Below are 21,406 nucleotides of genomic sequence, written 5' to 3'. Positions count from 1 at the left end.
TAACCCGTTTGAGTTGTAGTCAGTCACAAAAGTGCACTTTGACGAGCTAAACATCCAAACTATTTAATAAAAATGTAATAAAGTGTTGTTGAATACGTTCTGACGGTTTTTCCTTCCAAAATAAAATGAGACACTATTGCGACAAAAACTCCAAAATACAGTTAAATATTACTATATTGCTAATACTTTTATTATTAGCATAATATAATGGTTGTAAAATCATAAATGAATGATATAACTGGCTGCCAACGGATATGAAAAATAAAGTGTATTTTGAATTGTAACGGTTTTTAACGGTTCTCGTGGCTTCAGCGGAACATTAAGCATCTTTCAGCGGGACCCTGGTGCACAGCAGCCGGTGAGGAGATGTGCTTCTGTCCACCCACCAGCAGCAGCCCTGCCTCCCGTCAGCTGGTGGAGGATGGTGCCTCGGAGGCAGATGATGTAATCCCCAGCAGGAGAGAGAGAGAGGCAGAGCCGGAGAACAGCCGCAACACACGGATGGATCTCGGCTTTCTGAACTCCATTTAAAACAATCATCGGGTGAGTGAACGGTTCCGTGTTGTTGGAGGAGTCATGCCGCGGAGGTTCGTCCCCTCCCGAGGAAGAGGATGCTGCATGCGGACCCGGAGCAGCACCGGCCGGGGAAACTGCTGCTGTAATTAACCACCACGGCTCAGGAGGAGTCCTCTCCCGCAGCTGCTGCACCATCCTCCGGGTGGAGATGTCCCGCACTCCGTCGACGTCGGTCCGTCCTCGCTGGCTGTCGCCTGTTTCCGCCCGTGATGACCGGAGGGCGGCGGCCCTGTGTGTGGATCATGTTATCACCTCTGATGCTTCTCATATGACAGTTTGAGCTGTTGTGGTTGCTTTTATTTCGCAATTACACCTGTTGGGGACATTTTCCTGGCTTTACTCGCTTTTTACCGGTTTCCCTGCGGGGGAATGAGCAGCCTCCACCCCCCCAGCAGCACACGCCGGCCCGCCGCTGCAGCTGCCCGCCGTGTGGCCCTGCTGTGACCGACCCCGTGTGGAAGTCCGGACAACCAGAAAACGTGGAGGGTGGGGGACGTTTGCCTTTCCAGCTCAGGTTTAAACCATGGCCAATGAACCTGTCATCCTAAACGTGTATGATATGGTAAGAATCCTTTTTATTCTACCGAACTACTTTCTTTATATTCAGTTTTATTTTCTGTTTTGTGGATATTTGTAATCTGACACCAGCAAAGGAAGTGAAGCACTAGAAACAGCAGGCTCACTACACACCTGTTTCATAAGTGCACTTCAGGCTATTATAAGGAGACACTACAGGAACAAACAACATGCAACACGTCTTCTTTCAGACCTGTGGAAGGAAAACATCCAAAATACACATTTAGGAGTGTATGTTACTAACTTTGTCTATTTGTGTCTGTAGATGTATGTTTGTCTTCATAAGTAATTAGAAGTAATCAACTTGTGATATCACTCCATAAATCACTAAATCCTGTCAACACACAGAACTCTGTGCATCTCCTGCATGTAGTGAGTGTAGCGTGTATAACATGAGCTGTGAGTGACATGTGAACAAAGCCCTCTGCACAAAGCTTCAGAATATAGAGAGGAATGAAAGTGGAAAGTTTGGTGTATGTAAGTGCTGCTGAAGTGGAGACTTCTGCTGAAGAGTGTGAGAAAAAGCTCCTTTAGAGAAAAGCTCCTTTAAAGATATGTATTGTAACATTCATACATGTTGTACACACTACAGGTGAACAGAGTCATACATGTTGTACACACTACAGGTGAACAGGGTCATACATGTTGTACACACTACAGGTGAACAGGGTCATACATGTTGTACACACTACAGGTGAACAGGGTCATACATGTTGTACACACTACAGGTGAACAGGGTCATACATGTTGTACACACTACAGGTGAACAGAGTCATACATGTTGTACACACTACAGGTGAACAGAGTCATACATGTTGTACACACTACAGGTGAACAGAGTCATACATGTTGTACACACTACAGGTGAACAGAGTCATACATGTTGTACACACTACAGGTGAACAGGGTCATACATGTTGTACACACTACAGGTGAACAGAGTCATACATGTTGTACACACTACAGGTGAACAGGGTCATACATGTTGTACACACTACAGGTGAACAGAGTCATACATGTTGTACACACTACAGGTGAACAGAGTCATACATGTTGTACACACTACAGGTGAACAGAGTCATACATGTTGTACACACTACAGGTGAACAGAGTCATACATGTTGTACACACTACAGGTGAACAGGGTCATACATGTTGTACACACTACAGGTGAACAGAGTCAAACATGTTGTACACACTACAGGTGAACAGGGTCAAACATGTAACTAACAGATATCATGAAGCTTCCCCACTTCATGACTCACATCAACACAGTTTATATTACAAGTGTTTAATATGTACATGAGGCGTTATGTAATGTAGCTGTGGAGAGTTTACATCTACACACACAGTTACACACACACACTCTGATGTTCTCATGCTTCCTCTCGTCTGAAGAAGACGAGTTATAAAAGATAAATAAACAAAATCTAATATAAATGTTGTTGCCTGTAGTGTCCTTACCTGGAAAGAAATGTAGATGGGATGTGTTGTGCGCAGTCACGTCCATCTTTATAGATTGCCTGGCTGGTTTGTATAGCTGCTCAGTGTTTATTCACTGCAGACGTGCATTGTGTTCTGAAGCCTCATTCTGTTTTACCTACGAATCATTATTTAGTAATATCTGTATTTACATTTGAACATAAAAAGATAAGAAAGTAGAAAACTCTTTCATATTCCAACCTCAAGTCTATGAAACAAGAGCCACTACAGCTCACATGATGCACACACACACACACACACACACACACACACAGACACACACACACACACACACACACACACACACACACACACACACACACCAGTAAAGGACAAGGGTCCTCTTTCAGACATGTGCCCACTGCCTCCTGCTCTCTTCAGCCTGCGCTGCAGCTCCTGTGTGAGTAACATTACGCAACATGTGGCTGCAGAGTTTCTCCACCCAAACACTTGTGATATTATGGTCTGTTTACATCCTGCTCACACTTTACTGCAGCTGCAACAATAAGTGGACAGAGAAATGATAACCTTTTTATACATCTGCAGGACAAGCCTTCCTTGTGTCCGTACATAATAATATATAAAGAAAGAACTTGAATAACTAATAGTTAAATAAACAATAACAAAAAAGATGAATACATTATTATTATTATAAATAATTATGCTAATAAAATAAGAATAATGATATTAAAATAATAGCATGAAGTCTGCAGTGATTGTATAGTATAAATATATAAAATATAAATATTAAGCAAAATAAGTAATGAAGAGTGTGTGAGAGGTGAAGGATGAGTAAGATAAATATAAACACATCAATGAGCTGTAATATGATCAATGACTTCATCACTGTGAATGTATATTGTGATAATTGATTAATGCAAACATGTCTTTAAATATGAAGACTTTCTGCTTTTCCCTGTTTTCTATCATATTAAAGTGACAAACTAGACATTTAAAGTACATTTCACTTTTACTTTAAGCCCTTTCACTACATTTGACTGACAATACACACTGTTGTTACTTGTATGGAGTATTTCCTCAGTGGCTTCAGTACCCTGACTGCAGTCACAACACTTCCTCCAGCTCTGGAGTGACAGCTGCTCAGACAGCTGATCCAGTGCTCCTCTGGGTTTGTCGTAGAGAGGAAGTGATCACGAGGGCCGGTGACAGTCAGTCCGCCTTAAATACTTCTTCTACCGAGAAATAAAGACGAAGAAGCCTGCGAGATCCGCCTGAGAGTGAATCATGTGAAGGGGGAGGACGAAGAATCGATCGTCTTTAATGTGAAATCAATGCGACTGTGTGGACGCTGCATGTGGTGCAGGAGACACGGCACGATGCACATCACACAGTCCTGCTGAAACGTCTGCTTTACATGAAAGGGACAAAACAAGACATGTAAAGACGTCAGCGGACATGTTTCATGATTTATAAATGATTAACCGAGAAGAAGTGTTGCTTTAGTGTTCTTTGTGGAGAAACTCAGCGTTACAGATCTGCATCCATTAGTGGACAAAATGAATTAAGAATTATGTTTATTGTTTCAATAAATACATCACCAGCAGTAAACTTCGGTTTCACTTGACAAAGAGGACGGCAGATTAATCCATAATGAAAAATAGGATTTATATCAGCAAGATGGTGAGATTGTAATCTTTTGATTCTCTTTGTAGTCTTTTGATTCTCTTTGTAGTCTTTTGAGTCTCTTTGTAGTCTTTTTGAGTCTCTTTGTAGTCTTTTGATTCTCTTTGTAGTCTTTTGATTCTCTTTGTAGTCTTTTGATTCTCTTTGTAGTCTTTCTGATTCTCTTTGTAGTCTTTTGATTCTCTTTGTAGTCTTTTTGAGTCTCTTTGTAGTCTTTTGATTCTCTTTGTAGTCTTTTTGAGTCTCTTTGTAGTCTTTTGATTCTCTTTGTAGTCTTTGATTCTCTTTGTAATCTTTTGATTCTCTTTGTAGTCTTTTTGAGTCTCTTTGTAGTCTTTTGATTCTCTTTGTAATCTTTTGATTCTCTTTGTAGTCTTTCTGATTCTCTTTGTAGTCTTTGATTCTCTTTGTAGTCTTTGATTCTCTTTGTAGTCTTTGATTCTCTTTGTAGTCTTTTTGAGTCTCTTTGTAGTCTTTTGATTCTCTTTGTAATCTTTTGATTCTCTTTGTAGTCTTTCTGATTCTCTTTGTAGTCTTTGATTCTCTTTGTAGTCTTTGATTCTCTTTGTAGTCTTTTGAGTCTCTTTGTAGTCTTTTGAGGCTCTTTGTAGTCTTTTGATTCTCTTTGTAGTCTTTGATTCTCTTTGTAGTCTTTTTGAGTCTCTTTGTAGTCTTTTGATTCTCTTTGTAGTCTTTTGAGTCTCTTTGTAGTCTTTTGATTCTCTTTGTAGTCTTTTTGAGTCTCTTTGTAGTCTTTTGATTCTCTTTGTAGTCTTTGATTCTCTTTGTAGTCTTTTTGAGTCTCTTTGTAGTCTTTTGATTCTCTTTGTAGTCTTTTGATTCTCTTTGTAATCTTTGATTCTCTTTGTAGTCTTTTTGAGTCTCTTTGTAGTCTTTTGATTCTCTTGTAGTCTTTTGATTCTCTTTGTAGTCTTTTGATTCTCTTTGTAGTCTTTTGATTCTCTTTGTAGTCTTTTTGAGTCTCTTTGTAGTCTTTTGATTCTCTTTGTAGTCTTTTTGAGTCTCTTTGTAGTCTTTTGATTCTCTTTGTAGTCTTTTTGATTCTCTTTGTAGTCTTTTGATTCTCTTTGTAGTCTTTTTGAGTCTCTTTGTAGTCTTTTGATTCTCTTTGTAGTCTTTTTGATTCTCTTTGTAGTCTTTTGATTCTCTTTGTAGTCTTTTTGATTCTCTTTGTAGTCTTTTGATTCTCTTTGTAGTCTTTTTGATTCTCTTTGTAGTCTTTTGAGTCTCTTTGTAGTCATTCTGAGTCTCTTTGTAGTCATTCTGTGTCTCTTTGTAGTCATTCTGAGTCTCTTTGTAGTCATTCTGAGTCTCTTTGTAGTCATTCTGAGTCTTTTGTAGTCATTCTGAGTCTCTTTGTAGTCATTCTGAGTCTCTTTGTAGTCATTCTGAGTCTTTTTGTAGTCATTCTGAGTCTCTTTGTAGTCATTCTGAGTCTCTTTGTAGTGATTCTGAGTCTCTTTGTAGTCTTTTGTAGTCATTCTGAGTCTCTTTGTAGTCTTTTTGTAGTCATTCTGAGTCTTTTTGTAGTCATTCTGAGTCTCTTTGTAGTCATTCTGAGTCTCTTTGTAGTCATTCTGAGTCTCTTTGTAGTCTTTTTGTAGTCATTCTGAGTCTTTTTGTAGTCATTCTGAGTCTCTTTGTAGTCATTCTGAGTCTCTTTGTAGTCATTCTGAGTCTCTTTGTAGTCATTCTGAGTCTCTTTGTAGTCATTCTGAGTCTCTTTGTAGTCTTTTTGAGTCTCTTTGTAGTCTTTTGATTCTCTTTGTAGTCTTTTTGAGTCTCTTTGTAGTCTTTTGATTCTCTTTGTAGTCTTTTTGATTCTCTTTGTAGTCTTTTGATTCTCTTTGTAGTCTTTTTGAGTCTCTTTGTAGTCTTTTGATTCTCTTTGTAGTCTTTTTGATTCTCTTTGTAGTCTTTTGATTCTCTTTGTAGTCTTTTTGATTCTCTTTGTAGTCTTTTGATTCTCTTTGTAGTCTTTTTGATTCTCTTTGTAGTCTTTTGAGTCTCTTTGTAGTCATTCTGAGTCTCTTTGTAGTCATTCTGTGTCTCTTTGTAGTCATTCTGAGTCTCTTTGTAGTCATTCTGAGTCTCTTTGTAGTCATTCTGAGTCTTTTTGTAGTCATTCTGAGTCTCTTTGTAGTCATTCTGAGTCTCTTTGTAGTGATTCTGAGTCTCTTTGTAGTCTTTTTGTAGTCATTCTGAGTCTTTTTGTAGTCATTCTGAGTCTCTTTGTAGTCATTCTGAGTCTCTTTGTAGTCATTCTGAGTCTCTTTGTAGTCATTCTGAGTCTCTTTGTAGTCATTCTGAGTCTCTTTGTAGTCTTTTTGAGTCTTTTTGTAGTCTTTGTCTGTGCCCGGGAGACCCCTTCAGTAATCCATGTTTATCGATTGTTTCCTTCCAGGAAGCTGAGAGCTGGTTAAAAGATTTCCATCAGTGTTCCTGCTGTGAAAACAGTGAAAGTGTAGAAGTCAGTGCAGAACTATGGGTATATATAATATATATAATATATATATATGTGGATGTGAGCCTGAAACATGAGTTATTATAATAGTGGACAGCTGGGACAGTGTGTTTCGTCCTCGGGGTGTCAGATGTCGAGCGGACAGATATTATCTCCTGATTGTCTGCAGTGAAACGTGGCGGCATCAATCAGCGGATCTTTATCCTCCATCTCAAGTCGGATCAAAGACTTGATGTGATTATCTGAGTCAGAGCTGCAAAGATTAATCGATTAGTTGCTCACTAATCGATTAATCACCAACTAATCATATATAAATAAATAATAAAGTAAATCCTCTGATTCCAGCTTCTTAATGTGAATATTTTGTGGTTTCTTTTCTCCGACAGTTAACTGAATATTTTGAGTTGTGGACAAAAACATCGACATTTTTCACCATTTTCTGACATTTTATATTTTAATCAACAATGAAACGGTACTTGCAGCCCCCCCACATCTTTATTTATGCAGGGAGAGGATTCATTTAAAGCTGTGATGCAATTAAGATGTTAGTTTTCTTAACAAAATGTCAGGTAAACTTTATTTATAAAGTGCTTTTGTGCAAAGTTGCGATACAAGATGCTTAACAATACAATAAACACGGCGCAGGAAAGATTCAAAGCTACAGCGGAGTGTGTAGCAACTGAAGTGTTCGTGCAAGGAATAAGAACAATATACACATATCAACGAGAAACAGATACAACAGAATGTGCAGGAGAATAAATACAGTAAGATTAAAGAAAGTGCTTCCAGTATGTTTTAGTGCCATTTTAAGCATGTTTAATATTTAAGTATCGCAGTGTTTCCTGCAACACAACATAACTGTGTATCGATCCCTCTCTGTCTCTGCAGTACTGGATCAACGAGTACACTTCCAATCTGGGCATCGGAGTCTTCCACTCAGGCATCGAGATTTATGGCAGAGGTGAGAATGATCCTTCCTCTCTGTGAAGCTCGTCGCAGCGTGAAGCTGCTTCCACAGAAGTCTGGGTTTAAAAACTCAACATGGAATTATGTTCCTAATAACGTGGCCCCGTTTCTCTGGATGAGTCACCACTGACTCAGTGTGTGTGTGTGTGTGTGTGTGTGTGTGTGTGTGTGTGTCCGTACGCCCTCTGACTCATCACCTGTCTCTGGGTCTTTCTCTAGTTGAAGTTTGTCCTGTCTTTCTAGCAGGCGCCTGGCCTTCTTCTCTCACCCTGCATGTACTAAAGGTCCCTCTTCACGCTCACCCTCCCTAATGCTGTGCAGGCCTTCTCCCAGATGTTCACAGAGGCTGTGCTCTCACACATTTATACTACAATTATGTACTAATAAAAGCTATTACAGAACACACTCTTATTACAGCCCATAATAAACACAATGTGCAGGTGAACAGGGTCAGACCTCATGTGAAGCTTCCTTCTTCACTCACATCCACACAGTCACTGTTTGTATTACAAGTTGTCTGAAATATGTAAATGAGGCGTTATGTAGTGACATTAGTGCTGATGCTCCATGTGCACACATAAAGGGGCTCAGAGTCATGTTCTCATATTAAAGGGGGTTCTGGATCTTTGCATCTCCATAAATCACTAAACATCTAGGAAATAATCAGCAGTGCTGGATCGTAGAATAATAGTTGTCTATATTAAAGAGAGCAATATGAAATACAGTGAGGTACAAGTAGAAAGTACTTAAGCACATTAAATGTGTACTTGAGTAAATGTTCTGTCCACCACTTTGTGTCTTTGTCCTCAGAGTTTGCATACGGGGGCCATCCGTACCCGTTCAGCGGCATCTTTGAGATCAATCCCGGGAACGCCACTGAGCTGGGAGAGACATTCAAATTCAAGTAGGTAATCCTCCGTGTTAGCATACGGTCATCTGACAGGTCGTTGATGTTAACGTGCGGACGTGTCCCTCCACAGGGAGGCCATCGCTCTGGGCACCACAGACTTCACTGAGGAGGACATAGACAAAATCATGGAGGAGCTCGGCAAAGAGTTCAAAGGCAACGCCTACCATCTGATGCACAAGAACTGCAACCACTTCTCCTCCTCGCTGTCCGAGGTCAGTGCCAACTATATAATATATAAATATATAATATATAAGATATAATATATAAGATATAAATATATAATATATATATATATATTATAGATATATATAGATATATATATAATAATATATATAATATATATATAATATATAATATATAATATATTACTATATATATATATATATATATTATATATATATATATATATATATATATATATATATATATAGATAGATATATATATATATATATAATATAATATATATATAATATATAATTATATATATATATATATATAATATATATTATATATATATATATATAATATATATTATATATATATATATATATATATATATATATATATATATATAATAATATTATTATTATCGAGGTCATCGTACGATTAGTCCGTAACGTATTTATTGTTTCACATCAATTTATTCCGACTTCTTCCAGTTGCTGTGCGGACGGGAGATCCCTCGCTGGGTCAACAGACTGGCGTACTTCAGCTCCTGCATCCCCTTCCTGCAGAGCTGCCTCCCCAAGGAGTGGTTGACCCCGGCGGCGCTGCAGAGCCACATCAGCCTCCACAAAGAGGAGCATAACGAGTCCAGCGACGAGGACCCTTCGTCCCCGTCCGGAGCCGCCGCCACCGGCTCCTCCCACGGCTGTCGCCACACGAGGGTGTGAACTGCCCAACACGCACGCTGACCTCCGGACCCGCTGCCACCTCTGCTCGTGGCTCAAAGTGGCGTTTGTGGGCTTGAACAACCAGCTGACCTCATACTGTTTGTCCTCTGAGGGAGGAGAAGAAGAAGCTCCCACAGGATGACTGACTTTACCCCGAAGTGTTGCTCAGACTCCACAACAACTAACGTGTAGATCTGAAGCTTGTTATTATTCCTCTTTTTTCCATGAACTTTTAAACCTTTGTCAGCCTTGTTCCCTGCCTTCAGAGCTGCTTTTGTAGAACAACTCGACACCTGAGACAGCTAACCTGCTCAACTTCAACAAGTTCTCGTTCAGAAACCTCAATGTGGCCTTCAGTTGATGTCTCTGCTGTCAGTGTGGGGGCTTAAGTCGTTCACTTTGGCCACTTTAGAGGGTTTCAAGAGGATTTGATTGTTCCTAGAGTTCAGTCTAAAAACGTTGCATGTTGAAAGAATTTGACAACTGAACTAACCGGCGTTGCCAGAGCGGCAAACGGCTCTTAAAATGATTGTATTCTGAGGAAACCTAAATCATAACCCCGAAAACAAATAGGCGTTAATGTGTAATCTGCCTACAGATCTACCAACCGTTGTCTGGAGAGACAGAAGAAGAGATGCGTAAACATTTCACTCTGGAACTGAATGAAAACGAGACGGCACAGACTAGACTCTCAAAATGTTTAAATTATCGTACGTTATGGCACTTTTTGCTATTATTGATCGTACAGAGGGCAAGATTATCGTACGATAAATCTATAACGTAAGTATGATCGTCATGTCCATATATAAATTAAAATGAGACGGCGCAGACTTCTAATTGTAAACATCGCAAAATGTTTAAATTATCGTACGTTATGGCACATTTTCGCATTATTTATCGTACATCTGGCAACGCTGGACGCCACATTTCTGATCACATCATCAAGTATTTCTTTTTCTTTTTTAAAACCAATAATGGATCCTGGGACAGTTCAAACACTTGGCCGTTGATTCAGCACGATCTGCGAACATCTCAGAGACACAAACACAAAGCAAGTCAAGCTGCTACACTGACTATTATTGACTTTGTGTCCAGTACAATTTTTGTCTACGCTTTTATATCCAAATGGTCTTTATATTATAACTTCCAGGAGAGGAAATGTACATTCACGCCCTGAGCATGTTCCTCGGTGACGCCGCTCGAGTTACAGTAACCCCAAACTCAAAGATACAAATGTTTCCTCTCACCTGTCGTGCTATTTATCAATCTAGATTAAAAGAGACGTTCAGCAAACTCTACAGCAATGTCTCCTCCAGATAATCCACAGACCAGTTGGAACTATTTTCTTTCAAAAGTCTTAAGAATGTGAAGACATGGGAAGTAGAACTTAAATTACTTTCTGAGGCATTAAAACATTCTTAAGCTGCAGGAACCTTGTGCAGGACTTCTTTCTACCGAACTAACCCACCAACTAGTTAGCGTGAGCCTCTCGTTGGTGCTTGTAGTTCGGTAGAAAGAAAATAGTTCCTCCATGAAACTGCTCACAACACAGTCTGTGGATTATCTGGAGGAACCGGCTCAGAGACGTTTCTGTTGAGCCCCACAAGCCGAGCACCATCTAACTCCATCATACGGAGAGAAGGCCGACATCTCTACGGCTCATATCTCCAACACTCAGGAACTCACACCAAAACACTCTAGATCTATAAATAGCTCTACAGGTGGGGGGGAACATGTGGATTTTGGATTTTGGGGTGAACTGTCTCTTTAAAGCAATAAGTTCCACATTATGGGAAATATACTTATTCGCTTTCTTGCCGAGAGTTAGACGAGAAGATCAATACCACGTTCACGTCTGTATGGGGAGTATGAAGCTAAAGCCAGTCTTTATGCTAAGCTAAGCTAAGACGCTTAGCTTAGCATAAACAGGGGGAAGCTGCTCGCCTGGCTCTGTCCAGCACGCTGAGCGCTCACAGTGTAACACGTTGTGTTGTGTTTAGGGCTGCATCAGTGAGTGAAAAGTCTTGTGTTGTCACTTTAATTGGATTTAAAACAGAGACAAGCAGCAGATCTCCATGTTTGAGGCTGAAAGCAGCATTTAAAGACATCGTTACACTTTGTTAAACCACAACAAAAAGTGTACAAATCTTTGGACAGAGCCAGGCTAGCTGTTTCCAGTCTTTGTGCTAAGCTAAGCTAAGCTAAGCTAAGCTAAGCGGCTGCTACCTGAAGCTTCATATTTATCCCACAGTGGAGAGTGGTATCACACTTCCCATCTAACGCTCAGCGTGCAAACAAGTAAGTTAATCTCCCAAAGTGTCAAACTTATTCCTTTATGACCATTTTATGTTTCAACTCATGAAATCAAAGCATTTTAATGAGTTAAACTTTGTAAGAAGTTACTTCTGAGGTGTCGTGAGACGTTCAGATACTCATAAAGAGAAAACATGATGTCATGAAGTTACTTGTAATCTGTGGTTTTATCATACATGCAGGTTAACGAGCGTGACGATGATGCCGATGAAACATCCTCCTGGTCGTGTTACTCATTTTATTTCACCTTGCTTCCTCTTTTGTAAATGCAAAAGCTCAGAGAAGCAGGTCACACGTGAGTTTCATCTTGTCCCTCTCAGGAAGGAAATTCTTCTTGTTCTTAAATAAGCTTTTATTTATTTGATGTCTTTTCTCATTTCATCCATGCTCGAAAGTGTTGGGCACTTCGTCCAGAGCGGAGCAGGCAGGTATTCTTTTCTATCGTTCTGTATCAACCATAACCTTTTATTTACTTTTCCTAACCCAAGACAATTTCAAGAATGATGATATAGTACTAGAATAAAGAAACAGAATAACAAAGACAAGTTGTGCTTCTTGTGTGTCTAGAATATGAGCAGCTGATTTCAGAAATGTGCACAAGTAAACAATATTTTTGAAAATGCCAGTTCCATAAATGAAATGAGTAGTTTCAGACTAACTTGGCAATTTCAATTAAGATTATTATTGTTTCCTTCACGGACATCAAAAAGGCAGCCCAATGCATGTCACAGATTCATATTCACAAAAAACATAATAATTAAAACAAAAATATTCCAAAGAAAATAATAATAAATATTGACTAAAAACACAAAAACAGTAAAAGCTACATTAGCTTTATATAATATATATATATATATAAATAAGGAACTATGCTAGAATAATTAAGAATGAAATTGACTTGCAAATTAATTTTTTACCCTGACTTTTAATCTACAATAATCTGATGCAGAAGGTTTCCATCATTTTTTAAGTAGATCAAGCAGAATGTTATTATCAGATAATCCCAGATGTATAATGTCAGAGCATATGTTGGCAAATAAACTAACAAGATATTGCAGTAGAAAACTATTTAAGATATTTTTTTTCTATAAAATATAAATTTTCAGCTATAAAAGTCCTCGTTTGGTTTTTATCTTTAAAACATTTATTTTTTAGAAATGTAGAAAATAATATAATGCTGAAATCAAAGAGACATTTACAGAGAGCAGCACTATTACAATAACAGCAAAACATTAAGATGAATGTAAAATATAACATAAATAATGATATGTGTGAGCAGTTAATTAAGAAATGTTTAATACAGAACACTGGATTTATAGCAACATAACAACAACATTAAAATATACAAATATTGCAGACATGTAGCCTACTCAACATAATATTAAAGAGATGTATACATATATATAAAAAATATAGAATTGGGATAAATAAAATTCTATAATATAAAATTATAATAAAGAACACCTTCTTCTTATATAAAGAGCTCCCCATGCAGTTTGACAGTTGTGTCACTATTACAATGACTTCGGTGTTGTATTTATTATGCTTACATGTATAATGACATTTGTACACTACATTTTATGATTAGTTTAACAATATATAATCTCTTTATTCGTCTCCAAAAACTAACAAAATGTTTACAAAGGTAAAATAAATGCGTTAAAAATTCTAGTCAATCATTTCAACAATGAGATGTGTTGTTAATATGTATAAATATAGATGAGTTGGATCTGTAGTGTGAAATGTTGTCGCGTGAGCTTCTCTTTATGCAACGACACATCCTGCACGCTCACTGTAAACTGTGAAGGGGGTTGCCATATCCGTGCTGTATCCCCCCTTGAGGTTTAGAATCACCTTCTCTTATTTTTGTCACAATTAAAAACATTCCAGTGTATTTTCACCAACGCGCAGCTGTTTATCGCAATGTAATAAGTTACTACAACTGGTGTAATACTGGATTGAACGACAATTAAAGGAGCAAAGTCGTCAACTTTAAATTTAAATTAAAGATTAGCCGCGGCAGTAAATGACCAACCCCCTAAACTGGCAACGTGAAGGCAGCATTTCCGGTTCCCTGCTCTTTGGACCGCTCGCCATTTTGATAAAGTCGAGCAGAGCTGAGACGGCTCAGTTAAAGTTCCATTTTACCAGCGACGTGTACAGCAGACCCGGAGCCGCTCTGAGAATATACTCGGTGAGAATCTGAGTTAATTGTGGGTAACTAATATAATCATTTCTTTGTGCAGCTAACCCTGCGGTTCATTTGTTCTGAATGTTGAATTATGTCTTCGCAGCTAACGGTAGGTAGCTAGCTCGCTAAGCTAACCGAAGTCGACCTCGAGGCGAGCTAACACCCGTGATTAGGCGAGGCAAAGATGGCCTGCTTTAGCTTAGTATGAAACCGCTAATCTAAGACGACATTGAGTAGTTTTTACCTCCTTATATTTCTTATTTGCAACAATGCAATATTTTAAGGTGCAATTGATAAACGTGAACATAGCGGCGGTATCGCAGTGTGTCCTCGCAGTGCGGGACTGGAGCAGGACGCTGGGCCCGTGTGATGATGCCCCCCCCCCCCCCCGAGATAACGCGGCTCGTGAGTGTTTGGTTGGCTAACAGACGTATTAAAAATACTAGTAAATTAACGACTTTAACGTCGCGTTATACAGTTTCAGAGAGAATCTTAATCGTCATTTTTAATAATTGCATTGCTGGTTCTTGTGCAGCTGTTGAAATGCATTGTGGGCTTTTTAACCCCCCAGCTGTGCTCAAAAACCAAATTCAGATGATATGAAGGAAAAATGCCAGAATATGTTCTGATCGGTCTAAAGTGTTGAGATCTGGTAACTTATACTATATTTAATCTTTTGGCACATTCTATAATATGTAATTTATTCAGAATAAGAAGTCCCACGTGTTTATAACATAACAAGCTCAGCTTCACACACGTGTTAATGTCGTTTATATCAAGCAGGGAAGACAACAGTAGAAGCGAGACAAATCACAGAACAATAGCAAGAATGAACCTTGGTGTTACATTTAAAGCCCCCCATGCAAAGTTTAACCGTATAATCTGTAGATATAAACAATTGAAGGGTTTTTGCATTGTTTACTAAGTTAACAGTTAATCAGTCAACACATTACCATTTACCTGCCAAATGCTGGTGTATGCAAGGGAGGAGTAGATTTGCTAAACAATCCATAATGGTAATCTTGTTGGTAGCTTGAGTTAATTTTCCAGGCTGGTATAAATGAGGGGGGGGGGGGGGTTAAGACTAAAGGTGAAACTGGTTGGACCAGAGCTTTTCTGCAGTTTCACCTGAGTGGTTTTCAGACACCTGGCTTTATGTGACACTGAATAACTAAACAAAGGTTTCACAAGGTTTCATGAATAGATCGTTCTAGATGCAAATGATTAATCTTCAGCCAGGTGAGAGGGGATTTAAAAGTCTGTCATCTGTAATATATCTGTTCAAGTCTATAATTAACTTTGGTCTTAGCTCCGTCAACGTACTAAACTTTCACGTCAAGCTGCTTTTACTCCACTTCTCCTGCCCTGGTTTAATATCTACCTGATCTTGTGCCCTTCAACAGATGACAATGAGTGGGTGTCGTGTTTTTATCGGCCGTTTGAGCCCGCACGCCCGTGAGAGGGACGTGGAGAAGTTTTTCAAGGGATACGGGCGGATTCGAGAAATCAACCTGAAGAATGGATTTGGCTTCGTGGTGAGTGACGCAGCACGTTGTGAGCGTTTGAACTCTTGATCCCGTCGTTCGTGTTTTAGAAAATAACCTTTCATTTGTTTTTATCTCCTCAGGAATTTGACGACCACCGAGATGCAGATGATGCCGTGTACGAGTTGAATGGCAAAGAATTGTGCAGCGAAAGGTAAGAATCCCATCGAGGCATTTTACATGTTCACACTCACTCGATGTTGTCTGTAGCCTGAAGGAAGCGTCCGACTACACACTAATGTTGGTGTCACACAGCGTGACTGTCTTCATTGTGTGAGGACAGGCGGGCACAATCGGTATAAATACAAGTTCACTACAGGTTTCTAAATGCACCTCAGTCTGACGGGTTTTGCAGCAAACCTTCCAGATATAGATGTTTCAAACAAAGACATAACGTAGTCATGACTACACTGTTCAGGGTGCGACGGACTCATTACAGGTCATCACCCGGAGCTGGTGCTTCATAGACGTATTGCAAACATTTAGTTTGTTATCCTAAGAATGTCTCTTCTCTTCAGGGTCACCATCGAGCACGCTCGCTCTAGAAGAGGAAGAGGTGGCGGCCCGGGAGGAATGGGACGTTTCGGCGGAGGAGGCGGCGGTGGAGGTGGTGGTGGCGGAGGAAGCAGCAGTGGCGGCGGCGGAGGCTATCGCCAATCTCGCAGCAGTGGTTCCAGGTAAATTTGCTTTAAAAATTGTTTCCTCAAACCGTAATGAGCCGACGAGTAAGTTAAAGCTTCTTAGATCCACAGAAGAGTTAAAATCGGAAGTCTTCAGGTGCGTTATAAAGTCTTACATAGTCGTACTAGAACTGACGAAGTAAAGCTCAGTAAACAGCCGGGACAGCGCTCGCTGAGTTGTCATGTGTTGATACTTGAGCAGCTTTAAGTCCGATAACATTTCCATGTGTTCACCTGTGAATTCTAATATTGCCTCAGTAAGTCCAGCAGAGAAACTGTCGTCTCGTCACACGTCCCAAGAAGTCGTATTAAAGGCTTGTTGTGTTGGTTTGTGTTGACTGGACAGGTATGGCCCTCCTGTGCGGACGGACCACAGACTCATTGTGGAGAACCTCTCGTCACGAATCAGCTGGCAGGTAAGCGATGACTAAACCTCCCTATGTATCCTATAACACAAGCTTTTAAAACAATCTGTAAATATCACCCTGTTATGACATGTTTGTTTTTTTTGTTTAAACAAAGCAGCATTCATTTGATCAGGCCGGGTCAATCTGTAGTCAGCGGTAGGGATGGGACGATAGAGGAGTTTAAATAAATGAAACCGCTCGCAAAAGGTGAATTTAATTTATCGGGAGAATCTGTCCTCACACGAGGAGAAGCGTATTACACCATCCTGCAGGAACAAACGTTATTTAAATTTAGTTTTCCCTTTTTTATTTCTGATTGTTCTTCACACACTGACGCAACACCAATGCATCTTTTTGTAGTTTCATGTTTTTAATGCCATTTAAGACTTTTCAGCAGATTTCGATGAGTATCAGGATGAAGTTTTATTTACTTCAGGATAATCGTGAAATTACATTTTCATATCGTCCCATGCCTAGTCAGATAACAAAACTAAATTACTCGTCCAATAGAAAGCCCCTTGGGTGTTTTTGATTTTGATTTTTTTACTTTACCTGCACCTACTTTTGTCCCAGACAGCAGCACGTTAGAGCTGATACCAAAAACATTAAACTGTTTTTTTAACAGCTTCTCTGATATGGTTTCCTTTTTATATCAGAGGTGAATGCACACCCTCCACGGAGGTGTCACAAGTGTGTAGCGCCCTCTCCTGGTTGTTTTTCTGAATAGTGTCCATTTGGTGCCTCTCCTTACACGCAGTTGCCGCCGGTCTAAAGTCTTGGCTGGGCCCCGTAGCGGGTGAAAGTGGTCTAGCGCAGGATACGGTAGCCTTAGGAGGTCCGTAGTCTGGAGGCCACAGTCTGGAGGTTCTGTGGGCTGGCACCCCCGACTGCTGTAACCCCCCTCAAATCCACGGTCCCTACACTCTCCCGTTTGGGTCTTTTTCTGTTGCTGATGGAGCTGGGGGGGGTGTTGAGTCGGGCACACACCCCTCCCCCTACTTGCTCTCTGGTGGTTCCTTACTTGTGGAGGCTGGATGCTGGGTCAAGGCCGAGGTCGTTTCTCAAGGGCTTAACACTGCATTGGTTCCCATTTGCTATTTGGACAAGTGGCTCTATGCTAATATCTTCCTGGGTATGGAGCGGTAAGTAGCATAAACTCATGTGATTGGGTTTGTTCAGGGTCGGGTGGTAATGGGGAGGAGGCAGTTACTATGTAAACACTTTAGGACTTCTGAGCCAACAGTTAGTTTATCACATGAACAAAATGTTGTCCACTTACTAGGGCTGTACCGAATAGTTTGAATCTGCGGAGCTTTATTCGTACGTTGAAAATCTAAATCAACGTTCGAATGCGGCGCAGTTTTCTTTTCTTCCTTCCTCCTTTTGTTTTGCATGGATTCGGTTTAACGCCGGTTACACGCGGGATGTCAGGAGAACCGATACTGCGACTCTAAGTCGATGCGAAAATTCTGAAATAGTGCGGTACTCGGGGTGCATTGTCATATTAAACAGGAGGAAATGTTTGTTTTGTTTAACGTGGTGTAAAATTGGGTGTCGAGAATCGTGGGATTTCACTAGTGTTGGTATCGACTACGCACTTCCTGGTATCTTGACATCCCTCGTTTCAGATGCACTTTATCATATCTGTAGAATCAGTTTCCTGTCGTGTCTGCGTAGTAGTGATGTCCTGCGGCTCAGGTGAGTTCAGGGAAACGATCGAGTGAGTTATCAATAACTCCCAGAATAACTGCAGTAATCGACCTTCACGTACTTATGCAGACGAAACTGGCGAGTTACAGACGTGAAGTTTATTTTATTAGATATTTGAATGTGAACGTTTCAGAAAGCCCTTCGGTACAGCCCTACCACTTAACCAGAGCACTACTGTCATCCGACCACCAACACAGGTTCATCTCACATACTCAGACACAAGATCTAATATTAACTTGTACGCAAAAAAATGCATCAAGTTTTACTACATTAGACCCCCCCCCCCCCCAGTGCTGTTACCTGTCAGGCGTCTCACTATGGAGTTGAATTTGTTTCTCTGCTGATGCAAATTCATGGAGCCAATTAATGGGGCTTTAAACAGTTTGAGTAAAGGCGACACTTGTCCTGCACACAAAGCATTCAGTGGCTCTTTTGTTTACATGCCCTCCACTGGAATGGGAACTTATCAGAGTGACAAAAGTCAAAGCATTAGATAACCCAAAGTTTCAGTGTGTGCTGGTTTCTTGCTGCCTGCTCATTTCTCTCCCTGCAGGTCTGAAAAGGCTCTCACTGCCAGCGTGTGTTTAGTTCTGTCTCACTAATCCTGCGTTATGCTTTGAAACAGGACCTGAAAGACCTGATGAGAAAAGCAGGTGAAGTTACGTTTGTGGACGCTCACAGGCCCAACAAAAATGAAGGGTGAGTTTCTCTTCCGTCTGTCGAAACGTCTCGACTCTTCGTCGGCGTTTGGTCCTAATCGATGTTTCTGCTTCTCAGAGTGGTTGAGTTTGCATCACGCAGTGACCTGAAGAACGCCATCTCCAAGCTCGACGGGTCCGAGCTGAACGGACGCAAGCTTAAGATCTTTGAGGACAGCAGAAGGTCAGTGTTTAACTGTCTTGTTAATATTAAGAGACTTTATTTACTGTTGCTCTTTAACTTCCTGGGTGAAGTACTCGGATTACAGTTGAGCGCAGCGAGTGAACCGTTAAACGCTTCTTCACACTTCCACAGGATGAATGTTAAAACCAACTTTTCTCTTCCAACAGTCACAGCAAGAGCCGCTCTCGCTCCCGCAGCTACTCGCGCTCAAAGAGTCGCTCCAGGAGCCGCAACCGCTCCAGGAGCCGCTCCAGGTCGATGAGCCGCACCCCCGAGAAGAAGACGTCGGGCGGTGGCCGGGCCTCGGGCAGATCCCCCTCCAGGTCCAAGTCTCGCTCCAAGTCCCGCTCCAGGTCTCGCTCCCGTTCCCCCCGCCCCCGCTCAGAACAAACAGTCCCGCTCTCGTTCTCGCTCCCGTTCTCGCTCCCGCTCACGTTCCCGCTCCGCCTCTGCAGACAGTAAACACTGAGATTCACCTCGTCGGCCGTAATAGACTGATGGTTGCTCGCCACAGGCCCGTATGGTGCATGTGATTTATTTTTAATTTTTAATCATTGGCTCTTTGTTTTTGTTAGTTTGGATTTACTTCCACAGGAAACATTTTTGTATTCCTATTACTTCATTATTTTCCCCCCTCTTTAAAACGCCCTTCATATTTTGATGAAATACTGAGCGACAGGAAACGTTTTTGATCAGCGGCGGCCATGTTATGATTCCATCCACTCCCTGTGCTTTGCCCGAGTGTTCACAGCAGTTCAAGGTTAGGAGGGAATGGTGTTCATTCCCAGATGTGTGTTTTTGTTTGTAACGTGAGCTCCTGGCATCGCTGTGAAACTGTGATTCTTACACGTGTTGCATTCACTGCCCTGAAATGTGGTGGTTTATTTCAGCTTTCTTGTGTAATGGTGTTGGAATCTGGCATTCGTTTCGTTCGACACTGCTGAATCGGGACCTCGACGTCTCGTGTTCTTTTTATTTAGTTTTACGTGCAGCCTCGGCCTGTGGGGTTTCTGCAGGAAGACATGTCTCTACATACGTTTATTAATTTGATACTAATAAAACACTCACTGCATATTGTCATTTAATTTTTTTAGTAATGTCCAGAAAGAAGTGACTTTTCTTTTTTAATATTTTGTGAATGTGGGTCGAGAGACTCGTACGTATTAAAGTCTCTGTTGAACCGAATAAAGCTTTCACAAACTGTTAATCTGTTGTTCTGCACTTATTACAGCACACATGTTCAAATACAAACACCTGGCTGTTAAAATGTCTTATAATAAAAAGACTTCTGTTCATTAATGTCACAGATCTGCATAGAAAAGATTTATTAAATGTAATTCCTAATGTCAATTAAGTCTTAATTTGATTTTTTTATTTAATAGAAACAATTAAAACTTTATATAGTCGGTCCTCTGGAATATATATTATTTTATATATATATTTATATATATATATATATATATTATTATTATATATATATTATTATATATTATTATATATTTATTATATATATATATAATATAGATATAATATATATATATTATATATAATGTTGCGTATCATGAAACATTTTACTTTAGAGATGTTAAATGGTTTATATAAATAACACTGTATAAGAATATTAATATTCACAGGACTAAAACGTTGACACATAATTAAAACACTTTAGATTTATTTAATAGCATTTAAAAACATCACGTGTGTAATCGTTTAACTCCCCGACCGACATACTTTGTGGATATTTCATATTCTACTCGGTGCAGAACGAGAGTTACAGATAAACTGGACTTCTGTAACTCCTTTAGAGTTTAACGACTGAACTGTAAAACTAAATAAAAGATATCGAGTGTATCAGAACAGAACTCGTGTTTGAGTATAAAACTGGCAGGATATGAAGACGAACTGAACTATTTTACTTTGTGTTTTTAATATCCTGCTCTGAGAGCTTCGTCCTCACATCATGAAACATCAAAACATCTTCTGTGAGAGGAAACATCAGAACATCTTCTGTGAGAAGAAACATCTTAGAACATCATTCTGTGAGAAGAAACATCAGAACATCTTCTGTGAGAAGAAACATCAGAACATCTGTGAGAGGAAACATCAGAACATCTTCTGTGAGAGGAAACATCAGAACATCTTCTGT

At 40.0% G+C, this 21,406-nt stretch overlaps 2 protein-coding genes across 3 annotated transcripts; both read left to right on the top strand.

Annotated features, from left to right (window-relative positions):
• The first annotated feature begins 429 nt into the window (after window positions 1-429).
• Window positions 430-12,386, top strand: LOC115027793 (deubiquitinase DESI2). The gene is made up of 5 exons (XM_029461292.1): window positions 430-1,138; window positions 7,652-7,724; window positions 8,540-8,633; window positions 8,710-8,851; window positions 9,300-12,386. The coding sequence occupies exons 1-5, from the start codon at window positions 1,100-1,102 to the stop codon at window positions 9,531-9,533; spliced, it is 582 nt and encodes a 193-aa protein (XP_029317152.1). The 5' UTR covers window positions 430-1,099; the 3' UTR covers window positions 9,534-12,386.
• Window positions 12,387-13,857: 1,471 nt separating this feature from the next.
• On the top strand, window positions 13,858-20,467 carry srsf5a (serine and arginine rich splicing factor 5a). Of its 2 annotated transcripts, none has more exons than XM_029461290.1 (8): window positions 13,858-14,040; window positions 15,441-15,572; window positions 15,665-15,735; window positions 16,100-16,258; window positions 16,599-16,677; window positions 19,004-19,077; window positions 19,156-19,260; window positions 19,428-20,467. In XM_029461290.1, the coding sequence occupies exons 1-8, from the start codon at window positions 13,873-13,875 to the stop codon at window positions 19,720-19,722; spliced, it is 1,083 nt and encodes a 360-aa protein (XP_029317150.1). In that variant the 5' UTR covers window positions 13,858-13,872; the 3' UTR covers window positions 19,723-20,467. The 2 variants fall into 2 exon arrangements, with proteins under 2 accessions (XP_029317150.1, XP_029317151.1); XM_029461291.1 differs by having other exon boundaries at window positions 13,924-14,059.
• Window positions 20,468-21,406: the final 939 nt, after the last annotated feature.

This window comes from Cottoperca gobio, chromosome 22 (assembly GCF_900634415.1).
Source record: "Cottoperca gobio chromosome 22, fCotGob3.1, whole genome shotgun sequence".
NCBI lineage: Eukaryota > Metazoa > Chordata > Actinopteri > Perciformes > Bovichtidae > Cottoperca > Cottoperca gobio.
This window is presented reverse-complemented; position numbering and strand designations above follow the sequence as displayed.